Source organism: Trichosurus vulpecula, chromosome 1 (assembly GCF_011100635.1).
Source record: "Trichosurus vulpecula isolate mTriVul1 chromosome 1, mTriVul1.pri, whole genome shotgun sequence".
Lineage (NCBI taxonomy): Eukaryota > Metazoa > Chordata > Mammalia > Diprotodontia > Phalangeridae > Trichosurus > Trichosurus vulpecula.
Window position 1 is genome coordinate 62321276 of NC_050573.1, and position 20700 is coordinate 62341975.

A 20700-nucleotide genomic window follows, 5' to 3' on the forward strand; every position below is an offset into this window, starting at 1 on the left:
AAGAACTTCATCGTTGTCTGAGTCCCCAGTGCTAAGTACTGGGTCCTGTACTTTATAAGCCCTTACTCACTGTTTGCTGAGCTGAATTCTGCAAAAGCACCAAGAAGGCTGGAGCCAGTCCTTCCTCAGGATCTGAAGCTAGGACTTCACCCACAACTTACAGAATCATCAGAGCTGCAGGACTGTGAGGAGATGGGACCAGAGGAATGAGGGCTGTGACATGCTCTAGGGCACAAAGCTGGAGGACAACCATTCATCAACATTAGGGAAATCTCATTTTATTCTCCTCCTTTTGAGGAAGACCCTCCTGCCCTATGTTCCCGAGTGTTTAGAAGGAAACTGTGGGAGGCGAATGATTGTTTCTTAAGTCCAGACCTACCCCCACTTCCCTCTACTCTTGTCCACATGTCAGCTAGCCAGGCCCTGGTTTCACTTTAACTTGGGGAAGATCCTGATGAAGAGGATCATGCTGATGAAGATGAAACAGACGAAGATGAGCACGATCCACAGGAGCCAGTTGACTGACTTCTTGGCATGTTGCTCCAACCTCTCTGATTCCGTCTTCAGCTTCTCGAAGTTCTGGTCTGCCATCTTGAGGGAGTGGGAGAGTGTCTGCAGGAAAGGACAAGCAGAACAGGGTGAGGGGGTGGCTCTGCCCCAGCACCCAGGGAAGCTCAGAGGTCCTACCACCCACACCAGCACCTCCTAGGTTCTAGTCCAAACCTCACTGCTAAGCTCTATGTCCTTGGGCAAAGCATTTTCCATCAGAGGTCCTCATTTTTTCTATCTGTCAAATAAGGGGATTGGATTAGGTGATTTCCAAGGGCCCTCCCAGCTCTGACATCCTGTGTTCTAAGGGCCCTCCCAGCTCTGACATTCTGTGTTCTAAGAGCCCTCCTAGTTCTGACCCTCTGTGTTCTAAGGGCCCTCCCAGCTCTGACCCTCTGCGTTCTAAGGCCCCTCCCAGCTCTGACATCCTGTGTTCTAACGGCCTCCCAGCTCTGACATTCTGTGTTCTAAGGGCCTTTCCAGACCTGACACACTGTGTTCTAAGGGCCCTCCCAGCTCTGACATTCTGTGTCCTAAGGGCCCTCTCAGCTCTGACATCCTGTGTCCAAAGGCCCTTCCAGACCTGACACACTGTGTTCTAAGGGCCCTCTCAGCTCTGACCCTTTGTGTCCTAACGGCCCTCCCAGCTCTGACATTCTGTGTCCTAAGGACCCTCCCAGCTCTGAAATTCAGGGTCCTAAGGGCCTTCCCAGCTCTGACATTCTGTGTCCTAAGGGCCCTCCCAGCTCTGACATTCTGTGTCCTAAGGGCCCTCCCAGCTCTGACATCCTGTGTCCTAAGGGCCCTCCCAGCTCTGACATTCTCTGTTCCAAGGGCCTCCCAGCTCTGACAAGGTGTCCTAAGGGCCCTCCCAGCTCTGACATTCTGTGTCCTAAGGACCCTCCCAGCTCTGAAATTCAGGGTCCTAAGGGCCTTCCCAGCTCTGACATTCTGTGTCCTAAGGGCCCTCCCAGCTCTGACATTCTGTGTCCTAAGGGCCCTCCCAGCTCTGACATCCTGTGTCCTAAGGGCCCTCCCAGCTCTGACATTCTCTGTTCCAAGGGCCTCCCAGCTCTGACAAGGTGTCCTAAGGGCCCTCCCAGCTCTGACATTCTGTGTCCTAAGGACCCTCCCAGCTCTGACCCTCTGTGTTCTAAGGGCCCTCCCAGCTCTGACATTCAGGGTCCTAAGGGCCTTCCCAGCTCTGATATTCTGTGTCCTAAGGGCCCTCTCAGCTATCCTGTTCTAAGTGCTCCCATCCCCCTCCATGCTGCTGCTCTGTGGCTCTACCAGCTGGAGACGCCAGCTGGGCATCTCGGGTTTCTTGTCGCTCTACCTGATTATCTTGTTTAATAACATTCTGTGCCGCCAGAGTGTTGTTCTTCAGACTTCGGGCCAAACTCAACATCTCCTCGGCCAGCTTCTCCTGGACACTGTGGTGATGCTGTAGCACAGCATCGAGCTCAGCAGCTGACTGCTTCTCATCTGTCCCAAGGCCCCTGTGTGTGCAGAGGGGGTGGGGTGGGGAAAGGTTTGTTCAGAAAGAGTAAAGATCCAAACCACCAAAAAAGAAAAACCGCCTGTCCCCTTTGCCCCTGTGCTAGGTGATCATGCTATTTATTCTAGGCTACAGGTATCTAAGCTCCAGAGTGAACATTATGGCCTGGACTCCCCATACATAAGCATAAAAAGGCTTCTGCATAATAGCCACAGGCCTTATTACATATGGCAACAATAGAATTTCAAGCACCTGTTTAGGACAGGAGATATGCATCAGTTAAGTCACTTTCTCTAGTTCTCAGGAGGGATAACTAGGAAGATGGAGTTCCATCCAGAACATCAGTTAAAGTTACTGGAGACACTGAGCCTCAAGAAGACCAGGCTTATGCGGCCAAATGAGAAGTGTCCTCAAATACTGGAAGGGCTGTCTAGGGCAAGAGGGATTAAACTTGCTGTTTGGCCCTAGAGGGCAACGCAATGGGTAGAAGCTACAGGGAAAACAGATTTCAGTTGGACATGAAGGAAAATGTCCTAGAGATGAGAGCAGTCCCTAAGTGGGATAGGCTAATTGGGAGACAGTGAATTTCCTACCACTGAAGGTACCAAAGCTGGCTGGGCTGGTCATTTGCTGGCTCTGTTGTAGGGATGGGGTTCGTGTTTCAGGTGGGAGTTAGACTGGATGGCCTTTGAGGCCCCACCCATCTATGAATTCTAGGGGTCCCTACAATGAGATGAAGAGATGGTACCAAAGATGAGTCACTTACGTTCGTTTCCTTAAGTTTAGGTCCCCAGAACCTGGAACCAAAATAGGCATCCGTCAGTTGCAAGCTCTTACTGTTCCCTTGCACTGATGGGCTTCTCCCCTGTGAAGCTTTCGGATTAAGTCCATTCCAGGGGCTCCAAGTATTCCTGGAATTTCCGATCCTAACCTTTAAGGACACCTTAAGGGGGCTTCAGCCCTATTTGTCTCTGCCCCACCCCCATCACTGTGCCATACTCTTTCCTCACGTAGTGCTTTTGGTCATACCCTTTGTGAAATGCTGACTAGGTGCTAGGTAGCCATTGCCTGAGACCCTGATGGGGCTTTCCCCCTGACCTGCTCTCTCTCTAGCCCTTTGTCATGAAGCCCACTCAACTCCCAGGGATCCCTCTTCAAACTCCTATTTGTCTGTCCCTCTCATGGCCCTTGGCAGTGGAAAAAGTCCTGGGCTGAGGGTCCTCAGACGGGTTTTTGTCCAGGATCTGCCACTTCCTAGCTGAGTGATGTTTGGATTCCTTTCTGGGTCAATTTCTGCAGCTGAAAAATGGGGTGGGGGTGGACTAGATGATCTCTAAGGTTACCTTCTAGTGATGACATTGTGTTCTAAGGTCCTTCTTGGCTCTAACACTCTGTGCCTAAAGGCCCTTCCCCTCAACCTCTTGTTTTCTGAGGACCCTCTCACCCCTGACATTCTGGGTTCTCAGGGCCCTCTCAGCTCTGACATTGTGTCCTAAGGGCCCATCCAGTCCTGATATCCTGTGTTCTAAGGGCCCTCCCAAGCTCTGACATTCTGGGCTCTGATTCCCTTTGGTCTATGATCTCAAGGTGTTAATGTAAGTTTTCTGGTGTGTTAGCCTTGGTTAGCCTTGTCTACCCAGCCAGACAGTAACCTTTGAGGGCCTGGGCCATGTCTCCTGTAACAATTCCACACATAGGGCTGGCACTGAAAGGGGCCTGAGGATCCAGGCCACAGTCTAGAGCCTGACCCCTCCCTCCCATCCTGCCACTTCTTCAAAACATCAAGAATCTGTGATTTCATCAGGGTGTGGACTTATTCCACCAAAGCTCATCTCAACCCCTTAGTGACTTAGTAAACAGAGAGATACTTCGGCCAAAAATATCATCAGGCTGAGGGCTACCTGGTGATGGGCTTAAGCTACGTGGGGCCTTAGAACCAGCCACAGCTTTTGCCCTTCATGTTGATGTCCACCCCCCTCCACTTATCTCCTCCATGTAAGCTCCTTGAAGGCAGGGATGGCTTCATTCCTTGTTCTTGTACCCCCACTGCCTAGCACAGAGCCTGGCACATGGTAAATGGTTCATAAATGCTGGCTGATTGACTGGTTGGCTGCTCGGCCAGTATGGATTTTAAGATCCATAAGGGTTACTTCCCTTCTCATGGTGAGGCACCAGAGGAAGGCCTTCAGTCCAACCCTGTCAGTTTAATGGGGAGATGCCTGATTCTGGGTCACACAGCAAGGCTGAACTAGAAAGCCAATCTGGGCTCCTCACAGACTGCTCATTCCCTGCAATTGTATCTTGAGCGAGTCAAGTCTCCCCCTGCTGTTGGCTTCTGAGAGTCACAAGAGGCTTTGGCTCCCCTTGTCACAGAGACTTTCTTCCCTGAACCACTTTCCAGGCTGCTTTCAGGGAACAGGCAGCAGTGGGGCTCTCTAGGACTGGAAAGATACTGGTAATTTCTTGTCCCTCTCCTAGGCACGGAGACTGATGGGGATTACTCTCTGGTACCCATGATTGGTAGTGAGACCATAGGACTTAGAGCTGGATTTTAGAGACTCAGATGTCATCCCTTTGTTTTGCCAGTGAGGACACTGAGACCTTGAGAGAGAAGTCACAGAGGAAGCAGGGAGCAAGGCCAGGATCTGAACCTGCATCCCTTGCCAGTGTTCATTCCATGACTTCATGGTGCCAGCTTCAGGTAGCTGGAGGCTTTCCATCTCTGCAATGATGATGCTGAGCTGCCCGGGCTTCCTTTCCAGGGCTCAAAGCAAACAGTTCTGAGGGGCTGTGTCTACTCACCACTGGTTGCTGAGGACTCCTAAGGGGAGAAAAGCTACAATGAGAAAGTGTACTCCATCACCAGGCTGACCCACTGAACCCAGGCTAAGAAGCTGGCCAGAGGAGAAACACCAAGTCTCCTTCCTGCATATAAGCTGACTATGGCCAAGGCCCCTCTGGAGCCTTAGCTGGGACCAGCATGAGGCTTCACAGAGAGCCCTGAGAAGGAGGAATTCTGATCCAGGGCCACAAAACCCAAGCTTTGCTTTCACTCTGGCAATGTTTCATCCAGGCAGGTCCTGAGCTTCGGTCACTTAATCCACTTTCATAAACATTTACCCTATTGGTCCTAACAAAGAGTTCATACAGGCTACATGTCTAAAATGAGGCCTTTATGAAAAGAAAAATGGAGAAAGATCAACAAGTCCATACATCAAGGAGCTGAAATTTCAGCAGTGTGGCTAGTTCATTCATAGGTGCCGATTACAGCCCTTTTGTGGAGGAGTAGGTGGTCTTGGAGGGTTGCTATGGGCAAAAAAAAAATCATTTTCCTGGGGCCAATTCAATAATGAATCATTGAACTGAGCCCTGTTGGTCCTGGCGTGACAGACACACTGTCCTGGGACTTCTATCCAGTGGTTGGTAGGCTCTGCCTGAGTTTATACAGTTCTGACATCGATTTTGGGCTCCCAGGGTCAAACCCAAGCTACATCAAGCTCTAGAGGGTGTGTGACACATGACGGGTGTGACAAGGGAAGGTATTCAACATGACCTTCTGTGGAGGCCTCGAATGCCAGTATGAGGAGTCATCTGAATACCTTCTTTGCATCCCTATCTTCGAGTTATCACTAAGCCCTGTGGTTGCTTCTTTTGAAATGTGTCTCAGACTCACTGGCCACTGCCCAGCCCCTCATACCTGCAGACCTGGATCACACCAGCAGCCACCTTGGCCTTCCTTCCTCCCTTCTTTCCCTGTCCATCATGCTCCTCTCACTATATCAGGTCAAAAATTCCCTGCCATTCAATGCCCTCCACAACCTGCCTTTTCTCCCCCAACATTTCTGCTCGAGCCAGGTGGGTCTCCCCGATGGCTCCCACACATCCTCCTCTTCCCACCTCTAGGCTTTTCTCTATGCTGTGGCCCATTTTTTCCTGAGCCTCCCTAAATCCTCCCCATCATCAAGGCTTAGCTAAATTCCCACCTCCTTCAGGAATGCTTCTTAGATCACTCCAGATCCAAATGGTCTCCCCTTTCTGAGTCCCTCAGGGATTTATGGTCTGACCCCACAATTCAACATTTGTGAGCAGATGAAGTAATGAGGATGGAAATCACTTAGATAAAAACTATTAAAAACAACGACCACGAAAGTGAAAGCTGCATGATGATAAAAATCAGGCTTGGCCCTGGAGAAGGGCTATGAGAAAGAGGCTTATCAGCTTCTCTTCTTTACAGAACAGGAATGGGGGCCTGTGGATGTGGAATACTGCATATGCTATGGTATACGATGACTTTTCCCCCTCTTGTTTTTATTCTTTGTCACAAAGGCTGGCTGTCTATGGAGGAGAATGGGAAGGAGGAATACTGCAAATGAAAGTGACAGAAAAACAAGAAGCATCAAGAAAGCTTTTTGGGAAAAATGTTTTAAATTCAGTTTAACTTGATGAAAAACTATAAAGTTCTATGCAAACAAGGGCATTTCTTTGTTTTCCTAAATGTCCTGTCTCCCTTGCATCTTCTGCAGACCAGGGTGGAGTCCTGCCTCTCCCCAGGTAAGCACACCCCGTGGGAGCTGAATCGATCCATAGGGATTGGCCCATGAATTCCTTTGGGGCAGAGCTGACTGGCACCCCACATGACAATGTGGTGAAAGTGGGGAGACTGTCAGCAAGAGAATCCTAATCACCTACAGGAAGGGGGGAAAGATGTTGGCGTCTAACATCATGCCTTGGCTGCAATCTCACCTTTGAACGTCCCTCACAGCCTCCAGCCTCCTCAGCCTAGAACATCCATCCACCCTGTGTTCTCCTCAGCCTAGAAGATCCATCCACCCTGTGTTCTCCTCAGCCTAGAAGATCCATCTACCCTGTGTTCTCCTCAACATGGAACATCCCTCTGCTGGACGGCTCCCCTTCTCTTCTTGGTGAGTTCCTCTCAGGGCTTCCATTTTGGGCAGGGTCCAGGCTGGACATGCTTCAGTCTCCTCCCAGCTATGCTTCTCACTTTCTGGACTTTGACACCAAGCCTCAGCCTCCTTTTGGTCTCATCTTTCTCCCTTAGAATGGAAGCCCCTTGAGGGGATGGACTGTTGTTCTTTTTCACTCGTATCTGTATTCCAAGAGCTTACTTAGCTCAGTGCCTGGCACACAGTAAGAGCTTAATAAATGCTTACTGCTGCCTGCCTGGACTGGAGGCTCAACATTGTAACATCACAGCCAAATAAACCTCCCACAACCTACAATAGGCTTCCTGGGTAGACTTCTAGCGCCCAGGACAAGGGAGGCTGATGCTTCTGCTGTGCTCAGGCTGTATTTGCAGTATTGTGTCTGGTTCTGGGGATCATGTTTTAGGAGGATTGATGCCCTTCCAGAGGAGGGGGACCAGGATGAAGAGGGGACTCTACATTGTGTCATCTGAGGATCAGCTGAGGGAGGCAGGGAGACTGACACAAACAAGTCCTGGCGGGGATGGGATCATTGTCTTCAAGTCCCTGAAGGGCTGTGTTCTGCTTGGCCCCAGAGGGTGGAACTGGGACCAATGGGTGGAGAGTACAGGAAGGTGGATCTTGGCTCTCTGTTAAGGAAGAGTTTGTTAAGAAGGAAAGCTATCCAACATGGAACTTTGGCTGCCTCTGGAGGCATTCCAGCAAAGGCCAGGTGACCTATGGGTGATGTGGCTGGGGAGGGGAGGGAAGGCCCTTTCTGCCCCATGGTGCTTTGCCTCAGTGACATAACACATACCGTGCCCAGCAGCTCACTCCTCATCTCTCCTGTGTACCGAGCCCTGGTCTGCAGGTGCACTGTCTTGGTGGCTGGTACCCGCTCTTTGGTGGTGGTGGGTGTGCGACCTGGGGCCAAGAACTGGTTGGCTAGGGCTTTCTCCGAGGAAGATGACTGGGGAAAGAAAAGAGGAGGTTGGATAAGTATGGGGTAGTGCTGGCTATACCTTCTGACCCTGTGATCTCTCTTTGGGGAATCAGTGTCCCCCTCCCAGGAAGCCTCTAAAATGAAGTGAGAGGCCAGGTTGAGGAGGTGACCCAACTCCACGTATGCTCCACAAGCAATTCTGTTCCCCTCCCCCAACCCCACCCCCACGCCACTAGGGATCCCATTACCAGTGACAACTGGCATCTATGATGAGGATTTCCAGGACCTGAGTCTCGTTTGTCTAGTCAGAGGGAGAGGTCAGCAGACCCTCACCAAGTTTTGCAAATTGCTGGAATGTGACTGGTTTGCCATGCTGTACAGGGATTCCTTGTGCCATCCCTGGCAAGAGGTGATTTTTTTCCATAAAAGCTTCTTGATACCTTTTGTTTTTGCATCACTTTCATTTCCAAAATTCTTCCTTCCCATTCCCTTTAGCAGAGATCCAGCCTTGGTAATTTTAATTTAAAAATTGGATTTCAATTCCGCAAATGCTGATGATTACCCATGGGAGATGTGCACAGGAAGTATGTCAGATGTGCTCAGACACGTGCTGATGTGGCTCCCACGGCCCTCTCCCCAGGGCAGGGCTGCCTGGGATGGGGGTGGGGAGGAGCCCTGTCTCTCTGGTTTTGACAGCCACTGCCACCACCATGTCCGTCTTCTTTCTCTGCTTCCCACTTACTCTCCCTCCACATAGCCCCTTAATATGGGGCCCCTCAATAACCCTACTCCAGGTACTCAGCAGTGTGGACTCCCCTACACCAAAGGGGCTTGTCCTTGCCCCATGCCCAGTCCCTGTCTAGGTCAGGAGGGTTTGTGCCCTTCTCCTTCCTTCCCCCAGGAGGCCGGCCCCCTCCCCAGGCAGTCCAGGGCCTCTCTGGTCCTCTCCTGTCCTCTCCTATCCTGTCCAGGGCCTCCAGGTGGCCGCAGCCAAGTCAAGGAAAAGAAAAATCAACACAATTTCTTTCCCTTTTCACTCGCTGGCCACTTTGTTTTCCTTGGCTCAGCCCATGGAATGTGGCCCCAGGGCTCAGGTTGGCACAGGAAAGCAAATGAGTTAAATGTCAGATTTGAAAAGGCTCCCCTCCCCCTCTGGTCATCAGCCCTTGACTAAGCAGAGGCTGAGGAAGCAGGTCCCCTCCCATAGAGGCCAAGAGGGCAAAGTCAAAATGCTTGCTCTGTGTTGTAGAGAAAGGGGAAGGGTCTGATTAAGTGGAGCCTTTATAAGTGAAGTGGAGTCATTGATTTTTTAAAATTAAATGTATTTTCTTTAGCTTGATGAATAAAAAACAATGTCCTCTGTGAGTAAATATTCAACAAGTGTTTACCTTTTAAAAATAAATAAAATTCCTTGGGCACACACCCAAATGAGTCTGTTGCGTGTGCCTCTGGGGCCCAGTGGGGCCACCGAGGCCCCTCCCTCTGAGCTAGGTGCTGGGGATACTGGCGATGGCGATGGTGGTGCTAACTGGCTAGGTGACACAGTGGATGGAGGGCTGGATTTAGAATCAGGAAGACCCGAGGGTTTACCTGCCTGAGACAGAGTAGCTGTGGGTGACCCTGGGCAAGTCAGCTCACCCTGTGAGCCTCAGTTTTCTCATCTGTAAAACGGAAATAATCCCAGCACCTACGTCACAGGCTCTGTGAGCGCCAAATGAGACAATATCTGTAGAGTCCTTTGCAAATTTTAAAGTGTGATATAATGCTAGCCGTAATTATAATGTTCTTTTATTATCACCATCATCATTATTATTTTTATTATTTGTTATATTGCTGCTATTATTATGCACTCCTTTGATCCTTACAACACTCCTGTGCTGGGCACTGTAATTATGCAAACAGAGGTGAAGTGACTTACCAAGGGTCACTTAGCTGGCAAGGATCTGAGGCAGGATTGGAACTCAGGTCTCCCGACTCTAAGTGCAATGATCTATCACCTATAAAATACTGCTTTTAATGTGAAAATGGGCTGCTGGTGGCACAGTAGACAGAAGGCTAGGCTTGGAGTCAGGAAGACCTGAGTTCTAAACCTGCCTCAGACCCTATACATGCCACTTCACCTGTCTGTCTCAGTTTCCTCACCTGCAAAATGGGGATAATTACAGTGCCCACCACAGGGTTGTCGTGGGGATAAAGGACCAGGATTCTAGATGGTCTCTGAGCTCAGTCCCTGACAGCTCTAAGTTCTGTGATTGCATAAACATTAGGAACAGGACACTTATTTTACTCACCAGTTTTTCAGCCTCTAACATTCCTTTTAAAAACTCCACTTTTCTCGAATACTCATTAAGCATTTCAGGGGCAGGTTTACTGAAAAGCACAAGAAAAAAATGTCACCAAGAACCTGCCTCCTTCTATCCATTTAACAGAGATGAATCACTGGGAGGCATCCTGGGCTAACTCCAGATGAGGTGTCCAGGGCAGCTAGGTGGCACAGTGAGTAGAGAACCAGCCCTGGAGTCTGGAGGACCTGAGTTCAAATCTGGCCTCAGACACTTGACGCACTTACTACCTGTGTGACCTTGGGCAAGTCACTTAACCCCAATTGCCCTGTCTTCCCCACTCCAAAAAAAAAAAAAAGAAAAGAAAAAAAAAGATGAGGTGGCAGCCCTCTCCTCCGGGAAGCCTTTCCCTGCTCCTCTGGGCTGTCAGGAGCCATATTCTTATACTTGTAAGGGACACAGCACATGGGAGAAAAAGAATCCGGGACAATGAGACCTGGCTTTGAGTTTCTGCTCTTCTATGAACCAGTCAGGAGACTTTGGGCACGTCTTTTAACTTCCTTGAAGATTAAATTCCTCATTTGTAAAATTTAGAGAAGGCTGGACTAGATGATCTCTGAGGGAGCCTCCCAAGTCGACATCCTGTCTTCTAGGGACCATCCCAGCCCTGACATCCTGTGTTCTAAGGGCCTTCCCAGCTCTGACATGCTGTGTTCTAAGGGCCCTCCAAGTTCTGATATCCTGTGTTCTAAGGACCTCCCCCCCCAGCTCTGACATCCTGTGTTCTAAGGGCCCTGGCCCTCCCAGTTCTGACATTCTGTGTTCTAAAGGTCCTCTAAGTTCTAACATCCTGTGTTCTAAGGGCCCTCCTAGCTCTGACAATTCTGTGTTCTAAGGGCCCTCCTAGCTCTGACATTCTGTGTTCTAAGGGCCTTCCCAGCTCTGACAATTCTGTGTTCTAAGGGCCCTCCCAGCTCTCACATCCTGTGTTCTAAGGGCCCTCCCAGCTCTCACATCCTGTGTTCTAAGGGCCCTCCCAGCTCAAGGGCCCTCCCAACTCTGACATCCTGTTAAGGGCCCTCTCAGCTCTGACATTCTATAAACAAATGCCTATATCACCTTGGGCAAGTTCCAATGCAGAATGCAGAAGGACAACAGTGGTCCTTGAAGGCCTTCTGCTCTTCTCAGACTTTCCCCCCTAAAGTGGCAAGCATCTTTCCTGATTAGCTGATTCAGACCGGGCATGCTGAGCTGTTTCTGTCTGTTTGTTTGGGTTTGGCCCGGAGCTCTGAATTAATGGGTATAGGGGATCTGCGGTGGAATGGCAATACTCACTCCAGCAATATGGATCATAACCTGATGAGCTTGTTTTTAAAAGTAGTTTGATAACTAAATTTCAATAGAATTGGTTTCCTTTGTAATCCAGTGTATTTTGTTTTATACATCTGACAACAGCATTCTGAAAAGCCATCCCCAGGCTTCCCCAAACTGCCCATACCAAAGGGCTCCAGGACATCCCCTGACTTCCAGAAGCAGAGAGCTGCCTGGGGTTCTGGGAGGTTAATGTTGGCCTGTCTGATCACATCAGCTGAGCATCACAGGCCTAGTACATGTCAAAGGTAAGATTTGAACCCAGGTCCTCCTGAATCTGAACCTGCTTCCTATCCACTCAACCAAGCTTCCTCTCAGCCCTACAACTTTTAACCATACTCTTACCTTGTCTGTTCCTTCAAGGCGTGGAGCATTTCTTCCAGGGCAGCTACATACTAAAAGAAAGGGCAACATGTTAGTGACTTAGTGAAAACAGTGGCTGCCTTCCTTCTCTCAAGCCTCAGCTAACAGACCACTTTCAAACACCCCTGAGTGATGGCGCTTTCCCTCGGCTGGTGATGCCCAATTTAGTCTGTATGTGGTTGTTTGCATGTTGTCCTCCCTATGAGAATGGAAGCTCCTTGAGGGTGGGGGCTGATTTTGCATTTCTTTGTACCCCTGGGGCTTAAATGGTTGCCTGTCCCATGGCTGTTGTTTACTTGTGTCTGACTCTTCATGACCCCGTTGGTTTTTTGGGGGTAAAGATACTGGAGGAGTTGGCCATTTCCTTCTCTAGCAGATTGAGGAAAATGGAGGTTAAGCCCCATGGCTGCCTGTCACAGAGGTGAACTAACACTGTCCAGTGTCACACTGCTAGTAAGTGTGAGGCCAGATTTGAACTTAGGTTGTGCAGTGGATAAAGCAGTGGGCCTGAATTCAAATCTGGCCTCAGACCTTTATTAGTGTGACCTGGGCAAGTCATTTCACCCTGTTTGCCTCAGTTTCCTCATCTGTTAAATAAGCTAGAGAAGAAAATAGCAAACCACTCCAGTATTGTGCCAAGAAAACCCTCAAAAGGGGTCATGAAGAGTTGGATACTACTGAAACAAATGAACAACATCTTCTTGACCACCCCAGGCCCAGCACTCGATTATTCTCTCAGTCATCTAGCTACCGGCCTGCCACATAGTAAGTACTAAATAAATGTTTCTTGAATTGAGTTGATTTGACTTCAACATATTTGCTTTTGGCCAAACCTGTGATTTCATTTGTTTAGGGAAGAGGTGTCAAACAGTTTAAAATGTAACGGGGAAATATTTAACAAAATAAGTGAAAAATACAGTAACACATAAATAATGGTAATAGGTGGTCTTCAAAGTCAGTCTGCTGTCACAGGGATCCTTTCTTGGGGGTTGATGGGCCCTGTTTCCATTTCAGTTTGATACCATTGGTGTGGGGAGCACCGGCTAAGGAAATACTCTGAACTGATGAACTGATGAAGATGAGCACCTTCTGGGTAATTTCCAGCCTTAGAGAGTAGCCTCGGGCACTAGCAATGAAGTTAACTGCCCAGGGACATGCAGTCAGTAGGTGTTGGCACCAGGTTCTCGCTCTACTGCTCCAGGCATCCATGGGAATATTCCATATACTTAACATACCGCAGGACCCTGGGTAGGTCCTGGAGAGAGCAGGCTCCCACAACAAGAGGCTGTTTGAGCCCTAACCCCAAGCCTGCCCTCTTTAATTTCCTGAAGTCTTGCCCTCACTAGAACTCCAGTGTATAGAGTTATGGTTTACATGGCATCTTCCCCATGGCTGGTTCAGGGTTCCAGGAGGTGGCAAGGGAAGCATTTGTTCCCCATTTCAGACATGGAGGACAGATCAATGCAAAGGGAGGCGGTGAGAGGTAGTTTGTTGTGGATGGGGAGCAGCAAGGAGGCCAGACTGGCTGGGAAGTAGAGAAGGAAGAGGAGGGGGAGGTGGGCTGACAGCGGACTGTGAAGGGTTTAAAGGCCAGATGTAAGTCTGATTCTCATCTCAAGGGCTTGGGGAGCCGGTGCTGCTTCTTAAGCAGGGGGTGACAAAGCTGGGCCTGGACTTCAGGGTGAGCACTTTGGCAGTGATATGGGAGAAAACCGGAGAGGGGAGAGAATGGGGCCTATTCTAGCAGTCCAGATGTGGTGCGACGTGATGAGGGATGTGGTATAAGAGGGAAGAGACAGATTCCAGACAGGCTGAGAAGATGGGATCAACAAGATGGCAAACGAGGACTGAGGATAACACTGACACTGCAAACCTGGGTGCCTGGAATAACAGTAACAGCCTTACAGTAACGGCTTTAAGATCTGCAGAGTGCCCCACAAACGCCCCATTTGATGCAGCACACCTGGGAGGTCGGTGCTCTTATTATCCCCATTTTACAGCTGAGGAAACTGAGGCAGACAGCGATGAAGTGACTTGCCCAGGGTCACACAGGCAGTAAGACTCTCAGGCTGCATTTGAACTCAGGTCTCCCTGACTTCACATCCAGACTTTTTCTACTTCCCTACCCAGCTGCCTCTTCATCTAAGCAGAGAGGCGAAGAAGGGGAGCTGGGAGGAGGGGGAAAAGATAATGAGAGCTAATGTAATTGAAGCTTATCCTAGGATCACAGAGAGCAATGCTGAAGGGCTCTTTAGTCCAACTCCCTTATGTTACAGATGAGTAGACCAAGGTCAGTGGAGGCCAAGTGGCCGGCCCAGGGCCCCAGAAGTCATAACCATCGGAGTGAGATTTGAACCTGGGTCCTCTGACTCCATGGTCAGTGTTCCTTCCACCAGAGCATCCTGTTTTCTCTTCTGTCTTGGCCATTCTGAGTTTGAGATGCCTAAGGGACATCCAGATAGAGACCCAGGCAGCAGAGATATGAGACAGGAGCTCAGGAGATAGATGAGGACTAGATATAGATGTAGGGTCACAAGTTGGGGGGAAAGGAATAAGCATTTATTAAGCACCTACTATGTGTCAGGAACTGTGCAAAGTGCTTACCAATATCATCTAATTGTACCCTTACAACAACAATGGAAGACAGGTGCTATCCCCATTTCACAGTTGAAGAAATAAGGTAAACAGAGTTTACTGTATGACTTGCCCAGAGTCACACAGCTATTAAGTGTGTGAGGCTGGATTTGAATTCAGCTTTTCCTGACTCTGTGACCAGTGCTCTATTCCCCCAGCTACCTCATCAGCATAGAGATGACAGCTTAAAGCATAAAGAGCATAGGACAAAGAGAGGAGAAGGCCCAGGACAGGGCTCCGGGGCTACCCCCCACACTTCGGGGTTGGGGCATGAATGATGATCCAGTAAGACTTAGAGCAGAGTCGTCATACAGGATGCCCAGGGAAGAGAGGGCAAGTGGCAAACAGGCTGCAATGCTGACGAGACTGAGGATGGACACTAAGAAAAGGCACTGGAAAGGGCAAAGGTGTTAATGATCGCAGCTTTGGGAGGAAAGAGGTCTCTGTGGGGAGTGAGAGAGATCAGGGAAGAGTGAAAGGACTGGAGTGCAGCAGGAAGGGCCCAGACAGCAAAGCTGGGTGGCTTTCCCTAGCACCACGTGGGCAGAGGTGGAACAGGTGAATGGTGGGAGTAATCCAGGCTTGGTTTTTGGAAAGAGATGAGTGGTGGCTAAAGATGGGATGAGGCATCCAAGGGCCAAGGACAGGTGAAAAGGTGAACTGGCAAAACTGTCTAGATTTGAAGGAGAGGAAAATGAATCCACAGCAGAGGCGATGGCCTGGAAAGGGAGGGAGGGGTGGAAGACTGCCAGTGGAGAAAAGGATGGAGAATGGGTTTGGGGGAATGAGGCTCGGAGTGAGCTAGAATAGGAGGTTATGGTCAGAGAGCAGAATCTCAGAGTTATGGACTGTGGATATAGTAGGTGCTTAATAAATGCTTGTTGAAACTCTGAGGTACCACATCACACTTATCAGATTGGCTATCATGACAAAACAGGAAAATGATAAATGTTGGAGATGTGGGAAAATTGGAATACTAATGCATTGTTGATGGAGTTGCAAACTGATCCAACCATCCTGGAGAACAATTTGGAACTATAAAACTGTGCATACCCTTTGACTCAGCAATACCACTTCTAGGGCTGTACCCCAAAGATATCATAAAAATGGGAAAAGGACCTACATGTACAAAAATATTTATAGCAGCTCTTTTTGTGGTGGCCAAGAACTGGAAATTAAGAGGATGCCCATCAACTGAGGAATGGCTGAACAAGTTGTGGTAGATGAATGTAATGGAATATTGTTGTGCTATAAGTAATGAAGAGAAGGCAGACTTCAGAAAAACCTGGAAAGACTTATATGAACCGATGCTGAGTGAAGTGAACCAGGAGTACACAGTACCAGGAGCACGTGTGATGACTGACTTTGATAGACTTAATTAACTCTTCTCAGCAATACAATGATCTAAGATAACTCCAAAAGACTCATGATGGAAAATGCTCTTCACATCCAGAGAAAGAACTATGGAGTCTGAATGCAGATCGAAGCAGACTATTTTCTCTCTTTTTTTCTTTCTTGTGGTTTTTCCCTTTGGTTCTAATTCTTCTTTACAAAATGACTAATGTGGAAATAGGTCTAATATGATTGTACATGTAGAGCCTATATCAGATCGCATGCCATCTTGGGGAGGAGGGAGCAGAGGGAAGGGGGGAAAATTTAGAACTCAAAATCTTATAGAAGTGAAGACTGAAAACTAAAAACAAATAAATAAATAAAATTTTTAAAAATGTTTGTTGACTTGAGCTAGAGGTAGAAAGCTTGTGGATGTGGATGAGAGATTAAGGGTATGACCATCCCTAAGTGTGTTTGCCTCGAAGCTGAAAGTCATGGTATTTGAACAGGCAAATAAGCAGGGAAGCAAGTCAGGCTATTTGAGGAAGTGTTGACAGGTGAGTTGAAGCCCCCAAGTATGATGAAGGGCATGGATGACTGAAGTGGAGAAGCTGGTGTGCCAGGACCTGAACTCCTTGCGAAAGGGAAGAGAATGACCTGGGGGCTGGCAGGGAACAGCCACCAGGATCTGGGTAGAGTAGCCTAACTGGACGAGATGATCCTCCAAGGAAAACAGGTGGCTGAGTGAAGGGGGCAAGAGAAGGGCCTGGCAAAGTCAAGGAGGACATAGGGGCCGTTGGAGGTATGAGACTGCAACTCAGGAGACTAGGGTTGGATGTCTGGATTTGGGAGTCATCAGCAATGATCATTAATCCCAAGGGAATTGATGAGGTCAACAAGATAAAGAGCAAAAAGGGAAGAGGCTGTAGGACAGAGCCTTTGAGACATCTATAGTGAGAAGGCATGTCTGGATGACACATATTCCTTCTCCTGGCCCAGGATGTTGGCAGGAAGTGGGAGAAGATCTTAGGCCTGTAGGCCCAGCCATGGATGTGGTGTCTTCTGAGACAGCTGGATTTCTGTGACAGCAAGAAACAGCAGCAGCATGAGGAAGGGCACTGATAAAAAATATAAAATGAGGGATCCATAGGGTACTAGGGAAGAGGGAGGGAAGGATGAGGCTGATATGGAAGGATGGAGGAGGAGGGAGGGATGGTCAGGAAGGAAGCCTAGGACTCACAAGCACTGAGGCCCTGAGTGGAGCAGTAGGTTGTCACACTCTGTCCAGCAGCCAAATAATTGCCAATGGTCTCTTTTCTCAATCCTCATTAGTTCTCTATAGCATATGACACTGTTCATCACCCTCTCCTCCTGGATATTCTTTTTCTGGGATTCTGTGATACTATTTTCTTTTTCTTTTCTTCTCTGTTGGATGCTTTAAATATTATTTTTTGGGTGGGGATTTTAAAATTCTGAACTTCACACACATACGCACGGAGCGTTTCCATATGTATAGCAGGACACCAATAAAGAGGATTCTGTATTAGAACTGTGAATCTCTTTCATACTTCTTGATCTTTTTGGTCTTACCCCTTCTTCTTAGTTTCCTTTGCTGGTTCCTCATCCAAACTGTGCCTTCTCACTATGGATGTCCCAAAGGCTCTGTCCTGCAGCTTCTTCCCTCTTCTCTCTACACTCTCTTACTCTGCGACCTTATATTCCCCTGGATTTAATGATCATCACTATCATCAATGACTCCGGATCCAGACATTCAACCCTAGTCTCTCTCCTGAGGTGCATTCTCACACCTCCAATGACCTATATGTCCCAAAGATACCTCAAATCCAATGTGTCCAAGGAGAACTTATCCTCTTTTCCCCCTAAGCCCCCTCCCCTTCCCGGTTTCCCTCTTTCTGTTGAGAGTACTACCATCCTTCCAGCTACCTAGGTTTTCGACCTCAGCATCTTCACTCTCCATCACTGCACATAGACAATCAGCTGCTGGATCTTGTCACTTCTTCCCCTGGACACCTTTTGCATCCACCCCCTTCTCATTACTCAAACAACCACCACCTTGGTTCAGATCCTCATCACCTCTCACCTAGACAACTACAATAGACTCCTAAGTGGTCTCCCTGCCTCCTCTTTCTCCAGGCAAATCTTTTTTTCACATATTTAGTCAACAAGCATCTTCAAGAATGAAGGACAAACACAACCTGTGAGTACCTGAAAAGACCTTAGCCTGAAAGGGCCAGGGTCTCCCAATGCATCCTGGGCCATCTCCAGTTGTCCTGGTGAATATCAGGCCACTACACCCAGATGGCTGTGGAGGAGACAGTGAGGCTGGTGATCTTGCACAGCCCTCCCTCACTCCAATCAAAGTCAACCGCAAGTCAAGTCATCATCTCCCTGATGTCATGGTCCTCTTTCAGAACGGAGGACAAACGCAACAACTACGATATAACGTAAGCAGAACTTACTTTGTATGTACCAGGCACGGCACGAAGTTCAGGGGATACAAGGAAACTCGTACGTTCTAACGGCAGAGACGATAGGAAAGTAACAATGTATATACAAGATATATACAGTGAAGACGGATGGCGACCTCAGAGGGAAGGCACTAATGATGGGGAGGATCGGGGAATGACTCCTGAAAAAAGGAGAGTTTGAGCTGAGACCTGGAGAAGTGGGATCCCTTCTAGGGGAGCCGGGGGGGGGCATTCCAGATATGGGGGACGGCCAGATATGGGTGCGAATGTACGGGGAAGGGACAGGGAATGTCCTGTGCGAGGAACGAACATCAAAACACGTGACATTGGATCATAGAGTACACGACGGACGGGATAAGAAAAGGGAAAGGAGGAAGGTGGCTCCCAATTCTAGCTCCACCAGGCTGTGTGACCTTGGGCAAGTCATTAATCTCGGCAGGGTATCAGATTTCTTATCTGAAAAAAGGGAAACGGGGAGGGATGCACCACATAGACTCTTCTCCCTTTACATTCACCGATTTAGATCCCGTGCTCATCCTCCTCGGTTAGGTGTTCAAGAACCATGACAAGCTCCCACCACTCTGCCTTCTAATCTTACTAAGTTTCGTAAGTCCGGGACGACCCTATGCCTAAAATGCCTTCCCTCCTTCCATCCCTCAGTTCTCCGGGTCGAAGTCTAACCGGCAGTACTTTAAAGCCCCATTCAAATGCCACCTCCCCCGGGAAGCCCTCGGAGAAGCCCCGGACCGGCGCGGGGCAGGGCCAATGAGGCCAGGAGAGCGGGGCCAGGCCTCAGGTGGGAGCGGGGCGGAGGTGGGCGCCGCATCTGCCCCATCTACCCGGGGCTCGGGAACCTCGCGGCACCTCCCACCTTCTCCAGGCGCCACTCGCTCGGGTCGCGCTTCTCGGCCGCCAGCGCCTCGCAGCGGCACAGCAGCCGCACCAGGTTCAGCTGCAGCCGCACCAGGTTCAGCTCCAGCCGCGGCACCGCCATCACCGTCTCCGCGACACCGCCAACTCCGCCGCGGCTCAGCCAACTTCGGGCGGAAGAAGGCGCGCCCGCGGCCATATTAACTAAGGGCGGAAGGAGGAGCTTCCGCCGCCGCGTCCGCTCCAGCGGAAGGCGTCGTGACGCCGAGCGGAAAATGACTGTCGGGATATAAACTACGGGCGGAAGAAGCGGTTTTTTACGGCCATACTTAGTACGGGCGGAAGGGTATTCTGAGCTTCCGGTCAGCCCCATTGCCCGCGCCATCTTAGTATGGGCGGAAGGTGTTGGGCAATGTTAGAGCACCTGCTGGTAGGAGGAAGAGTTCTTGTCGCCATGTTAACTGAGGGCTACGTGTGGCTTTCTCATTTTTCCCATCACACACTGTAGGATTCCTGAATAAAACGTCAGCTTCCTTTGCCAAGCCTTCGCCCATTTCACTCATGCCGCTAGGGGGCGCAATGGGTAGAGCGCGGGGACTGGAGTTAGAAGGGTCCAAATCCGGCCTCAGACACTTACATGCTCTGTGACCCTGGGCAAGTCACTTAACCCTGTTTGCCTCAGTTTCCCCATCCGAAGAAATGGCAGACCACTCCAGTAGCTCTGCCAAGGAAACCCCAAAAAGGGCCCACAAAGAGTTGGACACAACTGAAATGACTGAACAACAAGACCTTTGCCTATCCAGCCCTGACCTCTCTCGAGCTCTAGTTTTAAGAGAAACCGCTAGGGGGCTTGGAGTCAGGAAAGGCATCGGTTCAAATCCTCCTGACACTTACAAGCCCTGTGGTGCATGAGGTTAGGAACCCCTAGAGGACAGGGATTATCTTTTGCCTTTCTTTGTGAATTCCACAGTGCCCAGCACAGTGCTTGGCACATAGTAGGCACTTAAATGCTTATTGACCGTTCCTGGGCAGCTCCAGCTTTGCCTGCCTCAGTTTCCTCAACTGTAAGCTCAAATGAGATAATAGCACATAGTAGGTCCTTAATAAATGTTCCTCTCTCACCTCCCCCTTCTAGTCTCGAGTCACAACTGTCTTTGGGACATCTTGAACAGGTTGTCTCCTAGGCATTTCAAACTCAACATGTTGGAAACTGAACACATTTATTAACCCCCAAAGGCTCATCTCTTCTGAACTTCCCTAGAAGGCACTCTTAGTTCAAGATTGGTATCATTCTTGACTTTTCATACCCGCTCACCTCCAATATCCGACCCTGTCCTTTCTACCTTCGCACCTTCTCTCCATTCACATAGACACAGCTTCCCTGGACTAATAAAACAGTCTTGGGGTTGCTCTCCTTGCTTCATCTCTGCTCCCACTAATCCATCTT

The 20700-nt window shown here is 49.3% G+C and overlaps 1 protein-coding gene across 1 annotated transcript; it reads right to left on the reverse strand.

Moving 5' to 3' along the window:
* Positions 1-258: 258 nt before the first annotated feature.
* Positions 259-19452, reverse strand: USE1 (unconventional SNARE in the ER 1). Its single transcript, XM_036741193.1, has 8 exons — positions 19255-19452; positions 11911-11960; positions 10204-10282; positions 7787-7939; positions 4850-4868; positions 2814-2844; positions 1886-2048; positions 259-612 (listed from the first exon to the last, which is right to left on the reverse strand). The coding sequence occupies exons 1-8, from the start codon at positions 19450-19452 to the stop codon at positions 430-432; spliced, it is 876 nt and encodes a 291-aa protein (XP_036597088.1). The 3' UTR covers positions 259-429.
* Between the last annotated feature and the right edge of the window lie 1248 nt (positions 19453-20700).